The following is a 26,217-nucleotide window of genomic DNA, read 5'->3' as shown; positions in this document are numbered from 1 at the left end:
TCTTGCGGTGCGAGGTCAGCCGGTTGATGTTGGTTTTAATGCAGATCCAGTAGCTCTGATGTTGGTAACCCATAACAAGATGGTGTTTCGAACTGGTACGGGATCATGTCTACCAAGATTGAAGCGCTAACGGAATGCTCGTTGTGTTGCAGTTACAGATTTGTTTGTTTTGATAAATGTTTCCATAATGAAAGCACCATGTTCACCAGTCCAATTCATGGCAGCAACTGAAAAAGAAACGAAAAGCAATGGCATTATAAAGAAACAAAGCAAAATGGCATTATATGTACTTTTCGAAAATAAAAACACTTTCTTGTTTCTTTATTTGCCTTTTATTTAATCTACAAATGTGTCAGATCATTTTGCCTGACCCTGTATAAATAGAGTTATCATAGTTAATCAAATATTACATTATCACCATTTTATCATACTGTATGTGTTTGCCACTCCACAGGGTTATAGACGACCAAACTTTAAAGATCTTGCAACAGAACAATCCCGGTACCAGCGTTGGCTGCTGAAGAATGAAACAAAGGCTTTCTATACTCCAGTGTTTGCAGAGGACATGAGGCAGGGGAGCCAGTTCCTGCTCCAGGTAGGGCCTATGTACATGTACATGACAACTTTCACAAGAATATTTGTCAAGGATTCTGTGCATGCTGTTATTACTTAACATAAACAACAATATGCCAGAAGACACTGTGATTTGCATACAATGCTGATATCACCGCCTGCGCATCAACTGCTTGTCCTCTCTAGTCTTATGCAAAAGAGTGTTTTGAATATTCTATTCTGGATGTATTTGGGTTGTTTTACTGCTTTAATTCGACTAATAGATACTTTATTGATCCTTTGCAGTAAATTACATTGTGTCATAGCAGCCGCACATATACAAAATGGTTCACATTAAGCATCAAATCCAAGGGGATACCTTTTATTAGCATGCTTCATAAATGAAGTTGTCAAATTGTTAGCCGTGCATGATATTGCAGTGAGTACTCCAATGGCTGGCATCGTCCTCTCAGGATGTCATTTTCTAAATCAGATATTTCTCCCTCTTAAGGCTACAGGTTTGGGTCGTCTGAAGCCGAACACACTAGTGCTGGGCTTCAAGAATGATTGGCGGGACGGTGACATGATGAATGTGGAGACGTATATGAGTATAATCCAGTAAGTTGAGCTTTTGTTGACAACATGTTAAAGCTCCCGCTGTAAGGAACATCTATCTAAAAATAATACTTGATATTCTTGTTTTATATTCTTGTGTCGTAAACCCCAAAATCCCTCCCCGAGCTGTTCTTTTTATACGCTTTGTCACTTTAAAGGCCCTCCCGACCTCCAAATGACACTTTTTTTTTCACCCAGGAAATATGAGCACACCAACACCAGCGAGCAGATGTTGTGGTTTCATAGAACAGACTGTACAAATTATGAGTTGAGATATGAGATTGGTCATTCAGCCTGAAAAGGATGTGTGTGCACACAAACGCATGCATGCAGTCTCAGGGAAGCTCACGTCACCTTTTCCTGCGTGTGTGCTACGTTAGGTGTGGCTTTCATGGATTGAGCAGGAAGAGGGTGGGATATAGTAAGTTTGAACACCAGCGCCCCCATTGCACTACCTAACCATGACTGTTACTGCATCTCTCTCTGCATGCTGGCTGTGGGTGGTCTGGATCTGTCTCAGTTTTGATCTCATTTACCTGAGTTTACCCCAAATGTTGTTTTTTTAAATAAGCTTGAAGCTGACATTTGCAAGAGCTCACGTTTGTACAGTTCTGTCAGAAGGGCCATATTTTAAAATATCTTTATTTTTTTGATAGACCTCCTTTGATAGACCTGTTTTATTTCCCCTCCTTTTTAGTGATGCATTTGACTTCCAGTATGGTGCTGTTATTCTGCGACTGAAGGAGGGCTTGGATATTTCACACATACATGGACAAGGTAGTACAATTATACATAGATACTGTGTCAGCTTTCTAGAAATGTGACTATGAATTGAGAATTTCATGAACTTTGTTTCTTCCAGATGATTTGCTGTCCTCCCAAGAAAAGTCATCTGGAATGAAAGATGTGATTGTATCCATTGACACAAGCAAAGACTCTGACGGAGATTCCTCAAAGCCTTCCTCCAAAGCCACAAGCCTCCAAAACAGTCCAGCTACACAGAAAGGTAAGATAATGGAATGGAATGTTTTCACACTTCATCATATCCATTGTTTGAAATCATCAATCATTCCTTCCGTTTATTTTAACAGATGTCCTGTTTAGTGTATGGAGTACCGCTACTTTTCTGTATATTCAGTAATGTAATATGTCTGCCTGTTCTGCACCAAAGACTCTTGCAATGATTTGTACCTCGTTTTTTCTTATCATTTAGTTCCAAAAGGCCAGATGGAAATGTATGGAATTCAAGGCATTTTTTCTTAATCTGTAAAAATGTAAGAAAAATGTCATTAGCCACGTATACATGGACCCAAATATTCCAATTGCATTCTGTTTATTTAACCTTTGTCTACACCTCATTCCGAATGAACATATATGTAATCGGATTCACAGGGGTGGAATATTCCTTTCCGCAATCCGATTGAGGTATCTTGTACCCGCTGAAACGGAATGTTGTCAGGGTGCGTTCTTCTTCTTCGTGTTTTTCTTCTTCTTTTGTTTATTGGCGGTTGGCAAGCAGCTTTCGTATGCATTACCGCCATCTGTGGAACAGAATCTACACCCTTCTATACTTTACTCACAAGTCTAGTTTTTCTTTAAAAAGAAAATATATATCTATATAAAACATGTGCCGAGTTCAATTATAAAATATTAGCAAGATTGAATTTGATCTTTTCCTGTTTAAATTTATCTGTGGTGCGTTCTTTCAGTGCATGCTCAGATATGACGTAACACGCAGCTCCAGACGTCTTCAGTTTTAAAAATAGAGGCTGCGGAAAGTTTGTTTTTGATCCAAACTAAATTTCAAGACTGAACGAGCAAAGAACTTGCAGTATGGAGTTATTCCAACAAGTGAAAGAAAAACTTGGGGGAGTCGTTAATCACATGATGTTGACGTTTACGCTTTACTGCACATGCCCCATTAAGTATTCTGTTTGATTATAGCGTCGCATGTCGACAAGAGATTGGAATATTTCTTTCCATGTATACCACTGTTTTGTGAAAAGTCATTTGGAAAGATTCCATTCAAAAAGAGGAAAAACTCCTCATGTAAATGTGGCTATTGAGAACAATGATTGGTCTACATGTGGATGACATCTTTGTACTTTGCAATGAGTCATTTCTTGAATTCAACAGTCTTCCTCACCATCTTTATGAAATCACCAGCACCGGTAACATTCTTTGGCCCCATGTTGCATTATTTAGCAGTCACAGACAGTGAGTCACAAATGTGTAGAATGCTTTTTTTGGGCACTCGATCCCAAGGACTGATACTGGGCAAATGGACTGGGCAAATGGACTTATGTAACACTGTCAAATCAATGTTCCTTACAGGAAACCATACTATTGTGTAAACTCAGTGCAGTCGTCTCTTTTTTGTCACAATTAATTGGCTCCAGACACAACCGCAATAAGATAGTTTTAGGATTAAATATGAATAAACTGAATATTTTTGTAGTTAGAGAATAGACAACCTGTTTATGACTTTCCAAATACATTATTAGAGCCTTGTAGACATAAAATAACACCCCAATAGTCACTTTTACATTCCTATTATTCATTGTTTACATCACGTTTTGCAGGCTATGGGTCACTGCAGGTACATACAGTAACAGGCGGCCACCACTAGCATAGCAAGCTAGTGAGATATCTAGTTAGCGTCTCCAAGAAGGAGAATTTCAAACAGAGTGGGGAAGGACAAAGAAGCCAAAAACTTACCACTTCCACACAGAATGAGAGGCCAACCAAGAACGGAGGCAAAGTTTTGGTGTAATTTTTGTTTAAAACAGTTGGTGTTCGAAACCTTCTGCATAGACGTGAGACTCCTGAGCGGTTCCTCAGAAGACCAAGATGTCCTTCCAATGTAAACAGACCTTGTGCAACCCTGAAGTGCCAGAGAAAAGACACTTTTATTTGACAGTTTTGTGTGTAGAATCACATGTTTTTGTTTTGTTTTGTTGTCTTTCTTTCTGAGAGTGTTTCTGTCACAGTGGAGTGAGGTAGGCTGTGTTGACAGGAGCTAAGATTGCTTCAACATTTCCACGCTTACCGTCCCATCTATATGGATGACATCACATACTATTGCAGGGCAGAGGTCGATGGTCTCATACTGTTTGTTGTTGTTGACAGCCTGGCTTGCTCATGTGGCTCTTATCCCATCCACCTTATCCGTGAACACGATAAGAGGTATAGGAAATGTACAGGGGACACTGAGTGTATTTACTTATTTTAAATCCTTGTAAATTGTTTTTTGTGCAAAATGTTACTGAACTTAAGAGAGCATACTTTCTTTTTCATATGACTGTACAAAAACAATGTATTGTTTGAAAGTTTGGTTTGTATACTATTATTTGTCGTACTCATGGAAATCTGTTGAGTCGGTGGCTATCGGATCAGTTTTGCAAATCATTTTTATTTTTCTCTTCTTTTGTCTCACATTTTCCAGATGATGACGGTGATGGCAAAGCTCCAACCCAGCCCCTGTTGAAAAAAGGCAGGATATTCATTTCATGGGTTGCCTTAAATCTTGCTCTCTTTCTCAGCATAGTGCTTTCTCGTTTTTACCGTTTGTTCTGTACAGTCTCTGTGTTTCCTGCCTTCGTGCTCAAATCTTTTTTTTCCATAGATTAACCCCATATTCTAATATGGTCTTGATCTCTGCTGTCATTTGTTGTTCTCACCTAAGACGCAACTGGTTTATAATGCTGTCTTCTCCCGCTATCCAGTTTCTAGCTCAAGCACGGCCTCTTTACCTGTCTTCCAGTGCCAAAAGCCTAAAACTATTGTCATCGTTTTGAGTGTCTGCCAAAACTTAACGGTTGCCGTCAGAAGTTTGCATACACTCATTATGCGTATGCATCTTGTTTCTTAAAATCACTGAAGATGCATGTTATACAATCATTTTGACCCTGGAAAACAAATGATTAAGGGCTCCTAACTACTATGACATTCATACTCTTGATGACTTTATGGAAACTTTTGGCTGCAACTGTTGATTTCTACTTGTTGCTTCACTTCTCTGCAATTGATGCATTGTCTTGAGGTCTTTTACAGGATGGAAATGTGTCTCCTGTTTTGTGTTTGCAGGCTAGTCTATATAATTCAGGTCTTCACATTGTTGGCGGTCACTCAGTGTTCATGAAGCGTACATGGAATCAATTCACACATTATTCACAATCATGTAAATGTAAGCGGTGTTAATAGAAAATTAGAGCTTCGGTTCTATCATGGCATTGAATTGATCACACAGCAGTCTTCATCAGTTCATGCTCAAAGACTAGATAGGACAACTCTAGTCTGAAATGTCAGAGAAGCTCAAAGAACACCAGAGCAGACCTGTTAGTCTTTGGTTCTTATCTGGCATTTCAGCCTAAAGTTTTCCTAACCATGTATTCTTTTAGCTCTCGACTGACTTTTCACACCAGAGCTGTTCTACCTAGTCTTTGTGCTCTCGCCTGACTTTTCATCCTAGAGCTGTCCTATCTAGTCTTTGAGCTCTCGTCTGATTTTTCATCCTAGAGCTGTGCTATATAGTCTTTGAGCTCTCATTGGACCTTTCATCCAAGAGCTGTCCTATCTAGTCTTTGAGTTTTCATCTGACTTTTCATACTTGAGCTGTCTTATCTAGTCTTTGAGCTCTCATCTGATATTTCGGACTATAGCTGTCCCATCTAGTTTTTCAGCCCTCGTCTGGCATTTCAGACTAAAGCTGTCCTATCAGGTCTTTAAGCTCTTGTCTGACTTTTCAGACTCGAGCTGTCCTATTTAGTATTTGAGCTCAAACTGATGACGGCGATCACGATCGATTCAATGTCCCAATGACCTGGATAAATGAGAGCATTCCCCAGGATAAAGCTTAGGTTGTCTTTCAGGTACTTACACAAATAATAGCTACTGTATGATTGTAAGCAATACGAGTTCATTTCTCATGAAAACACTGATTTAACTAATTGAATCATACGTTTGCTGCAAATTTCACATCATGGCCAATTACCCTGCATCCAGTCTTTGCAAGTAAATAGTAAAGTCAGGTCTATACCATACTTAAGACAGTGTTTTCACTTCAACTCTAATAGATTTTCAAGTAAATACTGTACAGTATATTAAATAAGCTGACACAATGAATCAAATGTATTCATTTTGTTCAGTTCATTTTTGATTTGAGTTGAGTTGCAATCGTACACAAAGTGACAGGATATTGTGAAATGTATTGACTTTTAATTGAAATGTTCTGTTGTTTGCATGTGGCGTTGTGTGCACGGATATGCTGCTTGGAAACCATCCCTGCAGATAAGAAGAACGCCGCTGTACCACTGAATGTGTGTGACCAGAGACTGCTGGAGGCCAGCCAGCAGTTCCAGAAGAAGCAAGGGAAGGGCACTGTTGACGTCTGGTGGCTGTTTGATGATGGAGGTAAGATTTGGAAGGAAATAAATAGGATCCCTTGTATCCAAGATTTTTGTCTCTCTGCTCAGACTCCCACAGATTGTTTTATTTATCAAAGCAAATGTAAAACGTGTTGCTTTTTATCACTGCATGCTATAGTGTAGCAAATCATTAGACACCCATTTTAATCAGTGAAATAATAATTAGTTATTTGGGCAATGTGGTAATTTGTTGTTCATAATGGAGAAGGAGGTATTCATTATTTTTGTCTGCAGGTTTGACTCTGCTCATCCCCTATCTGTTGACCAACAAGAAGCGATGGAAGGACTGCAAGATTCGCGTTTTCATTGGGGGCAAGATCAACAGGATAGACCATGACCGCCGAGCGTAAGTTTAAAAAAAAAAACGTTTTTTGACAGACAAAAAAAAGGAAAGTATACAAAACTGTGGTAAGACCAGCGATGTTGTTTGGTGTTGTTTGGACAGAGCTACTGAGGAAGGTAGCAGAGATGAGGATGCTAAGGTTCTCATTGGGAGTGACCAGGATGGATAGGATCAGGAACGAGTCCATCAGAGGGACATTATATGTTAGAGGCCTTGGAGATAAAGTCAGAGGCCAGACTGAGATGGTTCGAGATAGTGAATATATTGGTAGAAGGATGCTGCCAGGTAGGAGGTGTAGAGGAAGACCAAAGAGGAGGTTTATAGATGTAGTGAAGGGAGGACCTGAGGGTAGTTGGTGTGAGAGAGACAGATGCAGAAGTCAGGGTTGTGTACGTGTAATATATACATATATACGTATATATGGCATTCCATTTTTTTCTAATGAACATAAAAATGTCTTTTTCAAAGTTTTGAGGAAATCCATTGAGATTTAGGGGTGCCACCTCACACATAAACTTTTGTTAAATTTCGGAAAATGTGCAATTTCTAGTCTAATTGCCAAAAAGTTGACTTGGAAATGTTGAGTGCAATGAACTTCTATACAGCATCATTTTCTATAGGGTTATTATTTTCTATAGGGCCCAGACCAAAGACCAAGCTGCGACTGCTAGTCTGAAAGGAACTAGTTGTTGAGGGCAGCATCTTAGGAGAGCTGGTGGGTTGTGCTGCACAGTGCCTAAAATAATAAATGGACAAGTGTATATCAGATTATGTAGGACTACAGTAACACTCTCAATAAATATGAGGCATCAGCAATACTGTCTACTCCAGGGGTGCTCACACTTTTTCAGCATGCGAGCTACTTTTAAAATGACCGAGTCAAAATGATCTACCCACTACAAAAATGCAAAACATCTGTTTATTTTCAAATGTATTGAGGATTATTTGTACGTACAATGTATGTTGATGTACCTTACATAACCAAATGAGCCAATATTGCAAAACACACATACTTAACTATTAACATTTTTTGTAATTACCTGAGTTTACTTTGATGACTTGCACTGAATTGAATCAGCCAGGGATGCATAGTCCGGACAGTAGCTGCTGATAGCCAGGTTAGCCAGGCAAACGCACTTCGAAAAAGACATTGTGGAAAAAAAAGTCCACCTCCCATTCCGTATGGAAGTGATATGTTTTTGCCTTTTTACTTGGTCCAGCTACTTCACTCATTTTAGTGACCATAAACTTTAGCGAGGGCTTAAAATCTGACGCAATTCGCCGACTAGCTTAGCACTTTGCATCGTTGTTTACGCATGAGCGGTGACCTAAAGGTCAAAATTCAGTTGTCATCTGACTGGTTGTCCTGTATGTCAATCAAGTAACGGGGATGGATGATAGGCTGACATCGTAAGTTCTGCTGCACTTAGAGACGTTGTTTGATTTGATTGGTCACCCGAAGGGCAACATTCATTTGTCATCTGAATGGCTGCCCTGTATATCAATCAAGTGACGGCATTGATGCTAGGACGATATTTTTTTAATGTCACGCCGCGATCGACCAGTACCACCTCCGCGATCGACCGGTAGATCGCGATCGACTTAATGAGCACCCCTGGTCTACTCTGTATTACTGTTGTTGATGTTATGCTTGCTCAGCTATTAGCTAACTGTCATTAGCAAACTGTAGCTAGCTAATGTTAGCTACAGGAGAGGCAATGAGCACTAAATACCTATAAATATGATGACAAAGACAAAACGACAAATTTGCTAGTAATACATATGTAATAGGAGTATAAATTACAACAAAAACATAAAGATCACCTCAGAGTTCTTGAGCTGCAGTCTTTGCTGACCTCAAATCTCCATGGCGACCATTGAACTGTTCACCACTTTATTCCACAAAAACAGATGTATGGTGGCACCCCTAAATAATCATGTATTGGAAAAATATTTTGTATGTGTTGTTTCTACATACAGTAAAGTCTCGTTATATTGATATCGGTTATATCGAAGTACTGCTTATTACGATACTATTTTCATTTCCCGGCAAATTTCTAGTCTTTTATGATATAATTAGTTCCGTTAGTACGATACCCGGTTATTATGATAATCCGGTTACTACGATGCCCTTTTCATCTCCCGCCAGCCAATTTGGTCTGCTTATATCGATACAAAAGCAGCTTAAATCAATCTTTGCTTAAGGATTTCAATACCAAAAAAGAACACGGCGAACGGCTGCTTCCAGTCAACTTTATTTTTCACACTTCCACCACCAGAGCGCAGCACACACACCGATTCCCGCACTTCCTGGTTCACAGGTCATGCTCAACCCGCCCCACATAGCTGGCCAAACACATGCCTGCAACAGAAGAACCAACTGACATAGCATACACACCTATTCCAACGAAGACACAAGCGTACAAATACATGTATTTAATTGTGTTGTATTCAGATATCTTTTTATCGCTTGCAATAATCACTGTTTTTCATATGTACATGCTGGCGTTCGTGGTTTCTCTCGTGTGTATAGATTCTATACACACGAGAGAAACCACGAACGCAGTTGGTTCTTCTGTATTGAAATCCTTAAGCAAAGATTGATTTAAGCTGCTCGACATTGTTCTATAGTATAGAACAATGTCGAGTGCATTATTGCCCACTTTTAATGCAGTTCGGCGCAGGATCGGATATATCGACAGTCCGGTTATATCGATATTTTTTCCGACTCCCGACAATATCGATATAACGAGACTTTACTGTATATATGTATATATATATATATATGTATATGTATATATATGTATATGTATATGTATATGTATATATATATATATGTATATATATATATAGCATGAGTGGAAATATGACAATGGGGTGTTATGCTCTAACTACCAAAATATTCCACTTATAAATAAGGAATCCTACTTGATGGAAATTCTCATCATGATCGTCTCTGAAACCAATATACATGAGGGATTACCGTGTAGTTTCTAGCATATAGTACTACCACACACACACACACACACATATATGTGCACACACCCGCACCCCACCTATCCCCGCTTCTTTGTCTTGCTCTCTTCTTGTCACCTCCAGCTGTTTCCTTTTGTGGGATAAAATTAGCACTAGCACATTTTTCTCTCTAAAATTGCTGAAGTTCGAAATACTGATATGTATACGTACTATGCCTTCCAACTTGATTGGGTTTTGATAAAGAGGTACTGTAGAGCTGGATGTCATCACATAAACATAAAGGATGTAAAATAGTATTGTTTTGCATGTATATTAGTGTGTAAACACACATTTCAATGCCTGCATCGTCTGAGGTTCAGTGGAACCTCTACCCCTAGCAAGTTGCCTCTGACTGTGTTCTGTACAAATCTACTGCGGGGGTCCACTGTACAATACACTTACTTCAAGTTCCATTGGATTTGCAGCTGGTTTTCCAGGACTCACTACAGTTTTTTTTGTGCTCATGTTTCCTGTGTAGGATGGCAACTCTGCTGAGCAAATTCAGGATAGACTTCTCAGACATCACTGTGCTGGGAGACATAAACACGAAGCCCAAAAAGGAACAGTAAGTACTTCTCGTATTCCTATACGGATGTCCCTGTCCACTGTATATGCACTATATGTCCGGCTAATTTCCCTCTTGACCTGTTACATCACATATAAACAAAGCACCTTATTATAAGCGACTTTGGGATTGTTTCTTTCACACTGTAAAAAAAATCCAAGTTGATTCAACTTAAAATAATTTATAACCTTGCTGCCTTAAAATTTTGATTAAATCTAGCAAATTATTTTAGGTAATTTCAACTCACAACAAAGTTTCTCCAACTTATAAGATCAATTTCTAGTGACTTATTGCTTTGTTTCGGGAACTTTCTTTGTTGGGTCAAATAAACAAATATTTTTGTTGTATAAACAATAAAACTCAAGTAATCTCAACTCACTTTTAATTTAGTCTAACTAATTAGTTCAAGTAAATTCAACTCACAATTAAATTGAAATTAATTGAAATAATTTGTTAACCTGATTTGAAAATGAGTTGAGATTACTTGATTTACATTGTTGATACAACCAAAATATTTGGTTATTTGGCCTAAAAAATGAAGTTCCCACAACAAATCAACAAATCCAAACAACAGGGGAACCTGCAGGTTCAACTTACCTTTAAAATTCATTTGCAAATTCCCAAGTTCCCTTTGAACGATTGCAGAGCACACGAGCAAGCAGGCAGTTTCCCAGATTAAGCCTTAAATGAGTTATTTATGTTCAGCAATCTTGTATTATTTTCTAAAGCACGGCTGTGGTTTCCGTTGTATAGCGTGGCCGCCTTTGAGGAGCTGATTGAGCCCTATCGGTTGAAGGAAGACGACATGGAGCAGGAGGCAGCTGAGCGTCTGAAAAACAGTGAGCCGTGGAGGATTACCGACAATGAGTTGGAGCTCTATCGTGCCAAGGTCTGTTTTGTACTTGATTGTACATATGCCATTACAAGTCCACATTTCATATGGAAATCTCATTTGAGATAATTGTTGCATTTTGGGCGGCACGGCGGACCGAGTGTTTAGCGCGCACACCTCACAGCTAGGAGACCAGGGTTCAATTCCACCCTCGGCCATCTCTGTGTGGAGTTTGCATGTTCTCCCCGTGCATGCGTGGGTTTTCTCCGGGTACTCCGGTTTCCTCCCACATTCCAAAAACATGCTAGGTTAATTGGCCACTCCAAATTGTCCATAGGTATGAATGTGAGTGTGAATGGTTGTTTGTCTATATGTGCCCTGTGATTGGCTGGCGACCAGTCCAGGGTGTACCCCGCCTCTTGCCCGAAGACAGCTGGGATAGGCTCCAGCACCCCCGCGACCCTCGTGAGGAAAAAGCGGGAGAAAATGAATGAATGTTGCATTTTGGACAGACAGAAAAAAGAGCTGAATAAGAACTAATGGAATACAGTAGTCCGTGTTTACCGTGGTTTACTGGTTCCAGAGGGTTTAGATCTCCCTTAGGGCAGCACTGTGTGGAGTTTGCATGTGCTCCCCGTCTGTGTGTTTTAGTTGAGAAACTTTGCGGGAAAATAGAATTCATAATGAGGGTTGACTAATTTTGATCTGGATCCAGTTCTGTCTAGACCAGGGGTGGGCAAACTACGGCCCGGGGGCCACATCCGGCCCGCCCGTTCTTTCCAAAGTATTTCATTTAAGGTCAACATACAACCTGGCATCATGGCTTGAGCCGACATTTTCATGGTTTGGCGGTTTTATCAATTTCGTTACTTGATGCGGTCTGTTGTTTACAAAGTGCTCCTGAAAAAAGGGACACAAGCACATAATAATAATAATAATAATAATAAATAATAAATGTATTATTATTATAAATTTATAACGCACTTTACATAAAAAAAATGATCTCAAAGTGCACATATAGCAGATTGCATAACACTTTTACAGGTACAATAATTTCGTTATTTGATGCGGTCTGTTGTTTACAAAGTGCTCCTGAAAAAAGGGACACAGGCACATAATAATAATAATAATAATAATAGTAATAATAATAGTAATAATAATAATAATAATAGTAATAATAATAATAGTAATAATAATAATAGTAATAATAATAATAACAATATAAAACAATAATAACAAATAATATAAAATAATACTAAATTTATTCTTCTTATTATAAATTTATAACGCACTTTACATAATAATAATAATAATAAAAATAATAATATAAAATAATAATAACAAATAATATCAAATAATAATACATTTATTCTATTATTATTATTATTATTACTTTACATCAAATAAATTATCTTAAAGTGAACACATAGCAAATTACATAACACTTGTACAGATACAATAATTTCGTTATTTGATGCGGTCTGTTATTTACAAAGTGCTCCTGAAAAAAGGGACACAGGCACATAATAATAATAATAATAATAACAAATAATAATAATAATCAATTTATTATTATAAATTTATAACACACTTTACATCACATAAATGATCTCAAAGTGCACATATAGCAGATTGCATGACACTTTTACAGATACAATAATTCCAGCTGGACTGTTACGTGTAAAATATCGAGTGTGGCCCCCCCGTCAATTTTGTTAAATCAATGCGGCCCGCCAGTCAAAAAGTTTGCCCACCCCTGGTCTAGACGGTTACCCAAATTTGACACACATAGTTTATACATCCATATATGTCCTAAAACCCTGTTTTATCACCTGTATGTATAAATTATAACTGAATTCAATATTAAGTTTTTAACATTTTATTTGGATACTTTCATGAAATATTTTGTTTTCCCAGACTAATCGTCAGATCAGACTCAACGAACTACTGAAGGAGCACTCCAGCACAGCCAACCTCATCGTCATGTAAGCCATTTTGGTCTTTTCGCGTGCATGTGTATATATGTGTGTGTGGGTGTGTGCGCGATCGTTCAGATGTTTTATAGTTGATTACATACATGAAGCACAGTAATCCACCTCTACATTGTGCTTCAAATGTATCAGCTTCACTTGATCAAGAAATATGCTATTTTGTCGTTCAATATTTTTGAACTTTTATTAGTCAAAAACACGGCCAAGTTAAACATTTCATGCATAAAAATTGCTAAATGAACTGAAATGCTAACTATATATTTGTATTTATGCCTTATTTTCTCTTATCATGTCGACTATATTGGGTAATAAGAGTTTAAAGGTGAATATTTAGAGCACTCTAATAATGCTTTAACTGCCAAAAGATTCCAACACTTTTACTGTGACGCTTAAAAACACAATCATGTAAAAATAGTGGGCTTTTTAACAGTGGCACATGTATACTGTATATTTGCATTATCACATATTTGTAATATAATACAGCACTTAGCAATATCACCATTCGATTATCACTACCTTGCTATATTGCCTTTTTTCATGAAAAAAATAAATAAATGGACACTTTCCTGGTAAACTAACTGATCTATTGTTAGTCAAAGCATATTGAATTACTAGTGATATGTTGTATTGAGACACTGAGACCATGTTATCCAACATTACATTACCTTAACACTGCACGAAGCCAGCCATGATAGAGTGAAAACAGGTTGTCCTCCGATCCCGTGTGGAAGTGGTATGTTTTTGGCTTCTTGAATTTAGAAGAAGTAAATTTGAGGCTAACCGGTTAGCCCGTGAGCTCTTTACCTTTCGAAGATGCAACAATATTAAAGATTCCTGGATCCAGACGGTGAGCCAGATCACCCACCGAAAATGTCATTCAAATCCATTCCGAACTTTTCAAGTTTTTTTGAACATAAACAGATAAAGACCATCAAAAATATAACTTCCTTGGCGGGGGGGGGGACTAAAAAATGCTGAATTATGAATGTGCTATGATCCACCATACAATGTGTCTTTGTGGGGGGGGTTTCCATCACATATCACATATGACGTCAGTTGATCCTCTTTGTCTTTGACCCCCGTCAGGAGCCTACCACTGGCCAGGAAGGGTGCAGTGTCGAGCGCTCTGTACATGGCCTGGCTGGAGGTGTTGTCAAAGGACCTGCCCCCCATCCTCCTGGTACGCGGCAACCACCAGAGTGTCCTAACCTTCTATTCTTAAAAAAAAATACACAAGGAGAATGTCTCGCATCCACCTAGTGTCTGTTAGTGGAGCCACTTTTCTATATATACGTATATATCCAGTACATATATACAGTATATCCCTTCCAGTTCCAGTCCAAACATAAGTATGTACCATGCACACGTTTTAAAATCAAGCAAGAAGAATAAAGTTGAAGGATGGGGAAAAAAGACCCAGTTCGAGTAGGGTTGGGGTGCTTTTAAAAATGTACCAACTCTCCTCCTTTCTATCTGTTCCTGCAACCTTTGTACATTCTCTCCAATTTCTTCTGATTCATGGAAATGATCGGGTTCTCCGAAATGGACGGATGTCTGGTTTTTAAAAGCGGTTCTTTTGCACCAACTGTTACCGTATGATGTGGAATATGTTGCGGCCACACTTGTTGTTTGTTTTATTTGACGAGTTTTAATGTTTGTGAAGCGGCGAGGATCCCCCCCCCCTCCCATGTCCCTCATCCCCCCAAAAACGCCGTTTTCCCTGGAATGTTTGGAGACAAGCATGGAGAAAGAATGCTTTGCAACACCTTTTTAAAGCCTTATGGATGTGCCTTCCAGTTGAATCAGATGATAATAATCTCTATTTAGATGAGAACATTTATTATATTGCTTCATAGTTAGGTTTATTGATTTTTCAACTTGATTCTTTCTTAGTAGCGTGAACTGCATGAATTTATTCAACATGTTAGTGATGGCATCAAGACTTTCTGCCAGTTCTTCCCCCTTCGTCAGCCCGTGTCTGGGGCCATAGTGCTTTTCTTTTCATAGTCTTCCTTTGAAACGATCTTATTTTTGATGCCTCAACTACTCTGCAAAAGACACTATTAAGCTCATAGGCAAAGTGCCTAACATGCATAGAATTTTTTTTTTTTTGCTGACTTATTTTGTCGCTGTGTCACATGACGAGTAGCCTCTCCTATGTAGCTGCCGATCAACTAAATACTCTCATTCAACAAATGCTTTGTTTCCTGCATTGTTTGTCCTCTGAAAACTTTGCCTTAATACCACAAGCACCGCTTTCACCATTTGGAAGCCATACCAGATACTGTCGCTCACGTCATGTTCACTCTAAAGTGGCCGCTTCAGCAGACTGCAACATCGGTCCGTTTATCGGTCGATGCGTGTCGGGAGTAACGGCATTTTCAACTAACGGGTAATCTAATTAATGACCTAACCGACATGAAATGTGCTGCATTAAATGGCCTGATGTGACGTTCGCGAACATTCATTTGAATGGCTCTCCGAAGGAGTAATGACAATCCATTGGCAAGTCGAGGAATAGAATATATAAGAGCAAGTTGGATTTCAACTTTTACTCAAAAGAGCTGTTCAAAAGACTCGACTCGTTCGTGAATGTCACACAAAGAGAACTCGCTGCAACTGAATGTTGAGTCTGTTGAGTTAAGTGTCGTATTCAGGACGAAGTACAGGCAGTACTTCTGCTACTGTGTCATTGGTGTAAAAGTGGAGAACATGCGTGTGAAGTCTACGTGGTGTTCGATTCCAAAGTGTTTGTTCAAGTCCGTTGTAAATCCAAACATCAACACCACTGCAAAGCTGAATCCCAATTTTTGACATATTTGACATAAGTGTAATTGCCCAACACATCATTATTGCTCGTGTGCCGATTTGTTGTTGTTGAAATCAGTAAAAACACAATAAAAAAAGGCTGGGATGGAAAACAGAACGTAAATACAGACTTTCACCATAGTGCTGCTTTTATGGTAAACTTCTCAGCTCTGCTAACAAAACCCTCCCATCTCAACTCCAAAATCCGAAGTGGCTGTCTTCGGTTAAGTCGCCATAAACGGCTTCCACTGTAATCCACTACCACAGACGTGTACTCCGTCCACCGTGTCCCTCGTGTTGCTTCCTGTAACTCTACCAGCTGGTAGAGCGCTGATAGAACACATTCCAGCACTACGCATTAGATGGACTCGCGCTGTGGCCCCACCCCCTTTTGCCACCTGGATGTACGATGAACTGCTGGCTGGAGAATGAACGTCACACGTTCGGAAGGCTGTGAATCATGTGACGGAATGTGTCAAGTCAGGAGCAAACTTTTACCTCTATGCATTTCACTTTGTGTCGCTGACGTCCTTGTAATAAAAGGCCATCTCTCCATTGGCTTCACTTCATTTCCTCCTTTCAAGAACTACCTATTCATGCCATTATTTGTGTCACGTGGGGATAATAATCCATGATTTGATGTATTGATTGTTCAATTGTTTGGAATTCATTGTTAATTAATCTTGTTGAATAAAATGGAGTGCGCTCTCGGCTACTGTATTACCCCTCTACACAACTATTCTCCATTAAACTGAAAGATTCTGACATAATTCATTACTTAACTGCATATTCTTCTCTGCTACTTCATGTTGATTAGACAGCATGGTTATTGCACAGGTGTGCCTGTGGCTGGCCACAATAAAAGGACACTCCAAAATGTTAAAAGTTCTTAGGCAGTCACTAACTTCCTTGATACTTGTGGCATTTGTGCCATTTTGTGTGCTGTGGGATAAATGACCACATTTTAGAGTGGCCTTTTATTGTGACCAGTCTTAGGCAGTTATTAGAAGAGTCTGCCCTTATTTTGAATTTTGACATGTATTCCTTGTAAGAAAGAGCAAGTAAAAAGTAATGAAAACATTGAGTGGTTGGAAGTTTAAAGATGGTCCCCTGTAAAGGTTACACAATTTCTTTTTTAAAAAAAAGAAATAATGTTATTTCATGGCTCACAGCTAGGAGACCTAAGTTCAATTCCACCCTCGGCCATCTCTGTGTGGAGTTTGCATGTTCTCCCTGTGCATGCGTGGGTTTTCTCTGGGTACTCCGGTTTCCTCCCACATTCCAAAAACATGCTAGGTTAATTGTGATTGGCTGGCGACCAGTCCAGGGTGTACCCTGCCTCTCGCCCAAAGACAGCTGGGATAGGCTCCAGCACCCCGATAAGCGGTAGAAAATAAATTAATGAATAATGTTGTTTTATGTGGCCTACTTTAGCAACTTTAATCTTTTTTGCCCCATTCAAGCATAAAAGTGAAGTAGAAAATACAAATAAAAAGCATTCAGAAGGTGCATTCAAAGCCAATGTGATGACATAGTGTTCTACAGTGGTCACTAGGTGTCAGTAATGTTATAAGGTTTGCTGAGATGCACAAGCACCAGACCTGATCACCAAAACAACAGGCTTTTATTGGGTTCCGCAAAATAAGTACGAATGACTAAGGTACTGAAATTTGGAGTAGTAACTGAGGAAATACTGAGTAATGGTATGGGGTTAACTACTGTCATCTTGTGTACCTTATTGTAAAGCAGGGGTCTCAAACTCAATTTACTTGGGGGCCACTGGAGCTAGGGTCTGGGTGAGACTGGGTCGCATCAGGTTGTCCAAAAAAAAATAAAACTAATTTATTAAAAACAGAAAAATGAATAAACTTTGCTTTGGTTTCAATTTTCTACAAGAAAAGCTCTGATAAAACATTCCACTGTTCTCAAATATCCTAATTTTTATTTTTCTGCACAAAATAAGATGAAAAATAAATAAAAAATCGATCAATCAGTAATAAATAAATAAATATAATAAGAATAATAATAATAATAAAACGGCAAATAATAAAAACTTAAGAAACCACATATAGTTGGTGGGTAGACAAATTATTTTTTCAGATTAAAATGAACAAAGCATTATTAGAGCCCTGTAGACATGACAAAACACGACTATAGTCACATTTATACTCTTTTTATTTACAACATATTGCGCAACTGCAGGGTCTTGAGACACATGCTAACTCGCAAACTAGAGAGCTAGCGACCTAAACGGTAGCCTTCAAGTTATTTCCTTTAAACTTAAATAGCCAAAAACTTACCACTTCCACACGGATAGGGAGGATAACTATTAACAGTTATTTAACCTTTAACATGAACATTAATCAAATGTAATAATTTTTTCTGGGTACATGATACCATACAGCATCCATATCAAACTTGCGTGGGCCGTACTAACATTAAACTTTCATATCAAGGCGGGGGCCTCAAACTAGTGTCACGGGCCACGTGTTTGAGACCCCTGTTGTAAAGTGTTCCCAAAAAACAAGTGACAATATGCCTTAAATTTCAGCAAAAAATATATTAAAATATATATTTTTTCTTTTATATATATATATATATATTATATATGATGAGGAAACAGTAGCATAAGGTTGAAATGTTAAAGAAAAAAGTCATTTTTTATGTCGCAATATCAGGGAAAAAGTTTTTATTTTGGGAACATTAGGTTGGGGAAAAGTTGGGAAAAACAAGACGATATGGGAATAAAGTCATGTTATTACAAGAAGAAAATTTTAAAAAAGCAAAACATTGAAAAAACGGCTGTAATTTTTGGGAAGAAAGCAGCCAATTAACAAGAATTCTATTGTTATTATGAGGAAAGTTCCTCTCATTAGGCACAATGAGATGAAATATTAAATGAAATGTTTTTTTAAGTCATGATCTAAAGAGAAAACAATAAAATAAAGTTGGATTTTGGAGGGGAAATTAGGTTGGGGGAAAAAATTACAAGAAAATTGAAATTTAAAAAATGTGAGAAATGTAAATCCTATATATTTGAGGACAGAAGCGGAGCAGTGGAGTTAATTTTCCAACACACTCCTCCAGGCCCGTACCCACAGTGAACGCTACAGGACATCATTCATTCCACACGCAATCCATCTCTCCAATGCCAGCCCTGACCTGAATGGACGGAACATTCATCGGCACGTCCACTGAACACGAACCCAAACCCTGTCTTGACTTCCCAAGATGAATTCAAACCAGAACATTCCCCGTGTCAATCATACTTTATTTCCCAGCACGACAATTGGCACGATGATGACGACGAGAATGACGCTAACAGACAAACCTATGACACACATGATTTTGTGAAGTCTTTTCCGTCTCTCTTCTGCTTGTTTTTTCTTCAGCAAGACATCAAACCCTGGTGTGTAAAGATCCTCCAACCAAAAGTCCAGATCTTTGGCTGTCTTCTCTTCATCCTGGGTGATCAGATAAGAATATACACAATAAGTCCCACCCACTACATTTACAGGAAAATTATTTGTACATCTATAAGTGGCACTGGTGTATATGTATAACTAACAAATATACAAACATACCAATACGAGTTCCAAATAAATAAACTATTTAAAGGGCTGCACGGCGGACCGAGTGATTAGCACTCAGGCTCCACAGCTAGGAGACCCAAGTTCAATTCCACCCTCGGCATATTCTCCCCTTGCATGCGTGGGTCTATATATGTCATCTATATATGTCTATATGTGCCCTGTGATTGGCTGGCGACCAGTCCAGGGTGTACCCCGCCTCTCGCCCGAAGACAGCTGGGATAGGCTCCAGCACCCTCCATGACTCTTGTGAAGATAATGAATGATTTAATGTTTAATTAATTTCAATCGAGCAAAGCTTTTTCTTGGAGCACATGCTGCCTCTGTCCACCAGAGGAGTCCAGAGGGAGGCTGATGTCAACGCAGCTCCACAGAAGGCAACAATGCATTATGGGAAAACCTTAAAATACTTATTTAGTGTTCTTTGTAAGCTGACACCGTGAGTCAGACTTTTATATGAGTTGTGAGTTCACTCATGGCTCGAAAGAGTCACAAGTGATTCACCGGATTACCGGTCTTCTCCCAAATTACCTGTAAAGAATCTGTAAATCCGCCATGGCCTGTCTGCGTGGTGTACTCCTTGATGGTCCAGGACGGTTTGCATTTCTTCATGTCCACCGCATCCGTCGTGCTATACAAAGGGTTTGTTTTAACGTGGGACTGCTGTCTACCAGGAGTCGTTTGCTTCTCGAGGTATCGTTGTACAAACACCACAGAATCCTCTTGGGAGGAGGACCACCTGCTTTTTATCTCCGCCCTTTGCTCCAACACTCCCTGTTGTTAGAAAAGACACAAATCCTCATCAAGTATGTAAAGAACAGTGAGAGAAACACAGGATCATCATGGTCATGTGACTCGTATTGTTCAGTTTCACCCTGACTCCATCTATCCATCCATTTTCCTCCGCTTATCCGGGTCCGGGTCGCGGGGGCAGCAGTCTTAGTAGGGAAGCCCAGACTTCCCGGTCCCTGGCCACCTCCTCCAGCTCCACCGGGAGGACACCAAGGCGTTCCCAGGCCAGCTGTGAGACATAATCCCTCCAGCGTGTCCTCGGTCTGCCCCGGGGCCTTTTCCCGGCTGGGCATGCCCAGAACACCTCACCAGGGAGGCGTCCGGGAGGCATCCGGACTAGATGCCCGAGCCACCTCGATTTGAAGGAGAAGCGGCTCTACTCTGAGCCCCTCCCGGATGACTGAGCTCCTCACCCTATCTCTTAGGGTGAGTCCAGCTACCCTACGGAGGAAACTCATTTGAGCCGCCTGTATCCGCCATGTCACCCTGACTGTCCCGGCTATTCTGGCAGGGAGCGTGGTTACATCCACATTGAATGAAACCTGAACCCGAGAACCCATTTAAAGCTAAGTATCTACCACCCCGACCTGAAACATCTTGTGAGTAACCGGCAGCATCCTGACATCCAAATGAAGGAACTTCTGCGGGTGGTTGTTGTTTGGTAGAACAGGAACGTCCATTCTCACTCTGCCACGGCGTTCACTCTGTCACGCTCTGTGGGCTCTTTTTCTATTTTACCACAGGAGTCACTCTGTAATAATAAATGAGGAGCAGCATATTGATGAGCCTGGATCACTTGCAGGAGTGTAAGGCAATATGCCGCTGAGTGAGGCGTAAGCTAGGGCTACTTTTACTTCTTATACAATAATAAAGCATCACTGTGGACATTTAAGGTCCGCAATATTGTTATATTCAGGCGCACGGTCGTCTAACTCAGTGATTCTTCATCATAGAGCCGCGGCCCAAACTTGGGCCTCAAGCGCCACCTACAGGAGGGCCGTGGGACTGCGTAGTAGGTTATCGACACCGGAAGTAGGCTAGCCGCTATGCTACTGTATGTTTATCGGTGAGACGCTCAGTTACAGTGTAGCTTCTGACCAGGTGGTGGCGGTAATGTATCAGTCAGTTGTTTAACAAGCTCACAGAAGATCAGAAGAAGAAGTTTAACTACAACTAGCAATGGAGACGTTTTTAAAACCAATAAATGAAGACAAAAATAGTGCCGGTGCCCCCCCCCAAATACTACATTTTTACGTAAGTACAATCCTGACTTCATAAGAACGGCTTTTTTTTATTAATTGATTGATTTTATTATTTTTTTATTAATAAGCCTGTGTAGTGGTAGGTTACCGGGACATAATTCACCCCGGAACTATCGATAGGGAAGGTGTTGCCACCCGGAGGGGTAGGCGCGAGGGACGGGGGTTTTCCGCTTCCTGTTGTGGCTTTCATGTCTTTCATGCCTTTACGTAGCAAGAGAGTGCAAGTTAATGTTGGCAAGAAAAATAAAGTTTTCTCCCAAATTCGGCACTCCGCCTCAGACTCCAGTTCTTCGGCACTTTATTTTTTTCTTGCTTGATTTGTTCCATGAATTAGTAGCAAAAGTTAAGATAAAATTGATACAAATCTTTGTGGTGATCGCATTTTATCATGTCATTATTCATTAAACTTTATTCAGGTTTTAGCTTGTTAGCTTGTTAACTGTGAGTGGATTTGATTTATTATTAAAAACAAATAAATAAAATCTATTAAATCTATACGGTGTTAATATTTAATGGGCCCCGGGCCACTCTGCACTGAAAGAATCATCCCTCAACGTCAAAAAGGCGAAGAAACCCTGGCTCCTAACCCCTAACTCAGGGGTCTCAAACACGCGGCCCGCGGGCCAAATGTGGCCCCCGCCTTGATATGAAAGTTTAATGTTAGTGCGGCCCGCGCAAGTTTGATATGGATGCTGTATGGTATCATGTACCCAGAAAAAATTATTACGTTTGATTAATGTTCATGTTAAAGGTTAAATAACTGTTAATAGTTATCCTCCCTATCCGTGTGGAAGTGGTAAGTTTTTGGCTATTTAAGTTTAAAGGAAATAACTTGAAGGCTACCGTTTAGGTCGCTAGCTCTCTAGTTTGCAAGTTAGCATGTGTCTCAAGACCCTGCAGTTGCGCAATATGTTGTAAATAAAAAGAGTATAAATGTGACTATAGTCGTGTTTTGGCATGTCTACAGGGCTCTAATAATGCTTTGTTAACTTTAATCTAAAAATCTAAAAAAAAATGTCTACCCACCAACTATATGTGGTTTCTTAAGTTTTTATTATTTGCCATTTTATTGTTATTATTATATTTATTTATTACTGATTGATTGATTTTCTTTATTCTTGATTTGTTTATTTATTTTTCATCTTATTTTGTGTAGAAAAATAAAAATTAAGATATTTGAGAACAGTGGAATGTTTTATCAGAGCTTTTATTGTAGAAAATCGGAACAAAAGCAAAGTTTATTCATTTTTCTGTTTTTAATAAATGCGGTTTTGTTTTTGGAAAACCTGATGCGGCCCAGTCTCGCCCAGACCCTAGCTCCAGTGTCCCCCAAGTAAATTGAGTTTGAGACCCCTGCCCTAACTCAACACTCGGGAGAACGTGAATGGAAAAAGAGAATGTTTCAGGCGCAATGTAACCACAAGGTGGCATACGTGAGTCGAGTTTAGGATAGAAAATAGAGGCTTCTTGGCCCAGTCCTAACCCACTGTCACTTGGTTGGTGCAACAACATTGTTGTCCACACGTCGGCGCCAGTGAGTCAAATTCTTGCGATTCTGATTCTGTACTGGAGCATGCCCCTATCACAAATGATGGCAATAAAAAACTGGGGCTGGTGCAGTACTAAACTGTGTGTTTTTTCAACCTGAAGTGATAACAATATTTTGGAAACAGTTTACATGACATCAGTTACATGATCATATATGAAGAGATAATAGAGATAATAGAGTGACAAACAAATAAGTGTTAAACTAGATGAAGCTGAAATTAATGTTGAAATATCTTGCCCAATGAGGGTTGAACCAGCAACCACCACAGTTGGGAGCCAACCACTCTCTGACCTGAGCCATGTTCCCCCACACAGAATCAGCAGAATGTTGTACGTAATGTTACTTTTAAAAATAAATCCATTCCAACTCCTACTAAATTATGGGAAATGTGGGAATGAATAGAAAGCTCCGTTCTAAATGCAGAAGTGGGTGAGATATGTGGGAGGAGTTTATTGGGAGTGAAAATGTGGAGGCTGATTGTTAAAATGTACAAATGTGTTGAACCACAGGGGCTGCATGGGGGCCAGCTAGGGGACAGGAGTTTGATTCCACCCTCGGCCATCTCTGTGTGGAGTTTGCATGTTCTCCCCGTGCATGCGTGGGTTTTCTCCGGGTCCCAAAAACATGCTAGGTTAATTGGTGACTCCAACTTAATTGTCCATAGATATGAATGTGAGTGTGAATGGTTGTTTGCCTATATGTGCCCTGTGATTGGCTGGCAACCAGTCCAGGGTGTACCTCGCCTCTCGCTCGAAGATAGGCTCCAGCACGCCCGCGACCCTTGTGAGGATAAGCGGTAGAAAATGAATGAATGAATGTTGAACCGCATGTGGCCTGAGTATCGAACCAGCAACCATCCTCTACCAGCTGAGCCATGCCACCCTGTTAAATAAAGTGGAATGTTACGTTAATGAATGACGTAATGACGCTAACTGGCTCGTCAGCCTTCTAATCTGATATGGAGAAGCCAAAGTATGATGTCATTCACAGTTTGATTCCTACTGGTTTGACGAGTCAACATCATAGCTTGTGGAATGTTTTTACAAGGATTCATTGTGTACTTTATATAACACAGTACAGCAATCAAAGCAAACAAAGTATATGTACTGCAGCTCCTTTTATTTTGATTGCAGCCTGATTAGAAACCACAACAATCAGGTTTAAAGTGTTTAATGATGAAACCAAATACTTTGGTCCAGTACAGCAGTTCCCACGTTTCACCGAGGTTACTGTATGACATCCAGGACGCCAGAACAAAACAGTAAAAACGTGATCATTCCGCTTGGGAACCCTCTCTTTTCAGTTGCCATTGTTCACTCATACTTGAACACAGTTTAAGTACTCACCGCGAACGCATGACGATGTAAGATGGGATCGGAGTTAAAGTGAAGCCAAGTGCGGTGCGTTCAGGAATCACTAAACGCTGAACAGTCATGGAAAAAAAATGATTGGACCATTCTTGTTTGTACAGTTTCTTGTTGATTTTAATGGCTGCTACAAATGAAGGTACATTTGTAGGGACTGATATCATCACGACTGGAGTCCAAGTGTCATGACTCATGACTCTAGTCCAATATCGATGACTTTGGACTGGACTTGAACTTGGAACTGACTCTGCAAACAAATGTACCTTTACTTGTAGCAGGCATTTGTCTAATCATTTTTTTTCCATGACTGTCAATATTGCCTTTCCGCAGTGCTGTAGAGCAGAGGTATTGCACCATCAACCAGTAGATTCCAATGCCTGCAAATAGCAACCATTACCGTAACGATCACTGATGATGGACGGAAGGACGAGACCAGGAGGGATTGACAACAACAGTCCCGTTGTCAATCATTTCTCTCAGGATTCAGTCTTTTTGGATGACTTGAGCATTTCCTCCCCAAAGTACTGACCGCCGTTTGCGCCCACCATGTCGTCTATCTTCTTAATCAGACGTACCACCTGAGATCTGTTCCTTCTTTTCTTATTGTTGAAGACGTGGTAGCGGTTCCCGCATTTGTTCAGCACATCTCGAAGTTGTGGGTGGCTGTTTTGCACGTATTGTGTTATGTTTCTTCCCTGAAGCTCGTCGCCCCGCGTGAACAGGACCATCATGTAGCGGTACAACGCTTCACCAAAGATTTTCTCCAGCGCTTCCACACACTTGGCTTCTACGTCAGTAAACCTGCCGATCTGCATCACGAGCAGGAAGACGTGGGGGCCGGGGGAGGTCACCTGGATGCATTTTTTAATCTCCGTCTTTATATTCTCAGCATCTTTTGAAGTGTCCAGAATCCCCGGCGTGTCGGCAACGTGAACTTTTCTCCGACAGTTGACGCGTTCTTTCTCGCAGTACTTAGTCAGCGACTGCGCACTCGTTGAAGACAGGAAGACTTTTTTACCCACGATGGTGTTACCAACAGCGCTCTTCCCAACACCGGTCCTCCCGATCAGCACGATTCGAAGGGGGTCACCTGCAGACAGGAATGTACGTACGTTGTAGGAATATACCAACTACTTAGACGTGTGAGTTCTACCTTTGGGGATGGAGTAGTGGATGCCCATCTTGCTTCCTGATAGAGACTGGAAGCAACACAGCTGACTCTTTCGGTTTTGATGCAGAACTCCACCCCCAAGTGGTATTCCTGTACGGCATGCTTCGGTCTGAATACTTCCTTAAGTTCAGTGAAGCCTGCTGAACCAAAATGCATCACAGATCACCGCGTAAGTAATTCAACTCCTAAATGATTCCAAACAGGATGTTGTTGTTGACATGAAGGAATGACCTTCTCCATTCAGTAGTTTGGTTGTGGATGTTGGTGGACTTTATGTGAGAAAAGACGGTGTCTTAATCACATGGTTGTGACCTTTTGTTTTCGTCTTTTGGTGTCTTT

At 40.0% G+C, this 26,217-nt stretch overlaps 3 protein-coding genes across 4 annotated transcripts in view; 1 reads left to right on the top strand and 2 right to left on the bottom strand.

The window, feature by feature from the left end:
• Positions 1 to 16,867, top strand: part of slc12a2 (solute carrier family 12 member 2) — a 46,539-nt gene extending 29,672 nt beyond the window's left edge. The window contains exons 17-27 of one of the 2 annotated variants that reach the window (XM_058059617.2): positions 455 to 595; positions 1,064 to 1,170; positions 1,865 to 1,944; positions 2,030 to 2,173; positions 4,613 to 4,660; positions 6,457 to 6,579; positions 6,828 to 6,939; positions 10,430 to 10,516; positions 11,270 to 11,405; positions 13,266 to 13,333; positions 14,426 to 16,867. In XM_058059617.2, the coding sequence (XP_057915600.2) occupies positions 455 to 595; positions 1,064 to 1,170; positions 1,865 to 1,944; positions 2,030 to 2,173; positions 4,613 to 4,660; positions 6,457 to 6,579; positions 6,828 to 6,939; positions 10,430 to 10,516; positions 11,270 to 11,405; positions 13,266 to 13,333; positions 14,426 to 14,561 (1,182 nt within the window). In that variant the 3' untranslated portion in view covers positions 14,562 to 16,867. The remainder of the gene's footprint in view (positions 1 to 454; positions 596 to 1,063; positions 1,171 to 1,864; positions 1,945 to 2,029; positions 2,174 to 4,612; positions 4,661 to 6,456; positions 6,580 to 6,827; positions 6,940 to 10,429; positions 10,517 to 11,269; positions 11,406 to 13,265; positions 13,334 to 14,425) is intronic. The other variant, XM_058059626.2, reaches the window with a different exon arrangement.
• Positions 16,868 to 19,406: 2,539 nt separating this feature from the next.
• Positions 19,407 to 21,433, bottom strand: minar2 (membrane integral NOTCH2 associated receptor 2). Its single transcript, XM_058051999.2, has 3 exons — positions 21,117 to 21,433; positions 20,269 to 20,511; positions 19,407 to 19,611 (listed from the first exon to the last, which is right to left on the bottom strand). The coding sequence occupies exons 1-3, from the start codon at positions 21,207 to 21,209 to the stop codon at positions 19,411 to 19,413; spliced, it is 537 nt and encodes a 178-aa protein (XP_057907982.2). The 5' UTR covers positions 21,210 to 21,433; the 3' UTR covers positions 19,407 to 19,410.
• Positions 21,434 to 24,455: 3,022 nt separating this feature from the next.
• On the bottom strand, positions 24,456 to 26,001 carry LOC131108625 (GTPase IMAP family member 7-like). Its single transcript, XM_058059783.2, has 2 exons — positions 25,861 to 26,001; positions 24,456 to 25,797 (listed from the first exon to the last, which is right to left on the bottom strand). Exons 1-2 carry the CDS (start codon positions 25,886 to 25,888, stop codon positions 25,184 to 25,186), a joined length of 642 nt encoding a protein of 213 aa, XP_057915766.1. The 5' UTR covers positions 25,889 to 26,001; the 3' UTR covers positions 24,456 to 25,183.
• Positions 26,002 to 26,217: the final 216 nt, after the last annotated feature.

Source organism: Doryrhamphus excisus, linkage group LG10 (genome assembly GCF_037039965.1).
Source record: "Doryrhamphus excisus strain RoL-2023G ecotype Guam linkage group LG10, RoL_Dexc_Guam_v1.1, whole genome shotgun sequence".
In the NCBI taxonomy this organism is placed as follows: Eukaryota; Metazoa; Chordata; class Actinopteri; order Syngnathiformes; family Syngnathidae; genus Doryrhamphus; species Doryrhamphus excisus.
This window is presented reverse-complemented; position numbering and strand designations above follow the sequence as displayed.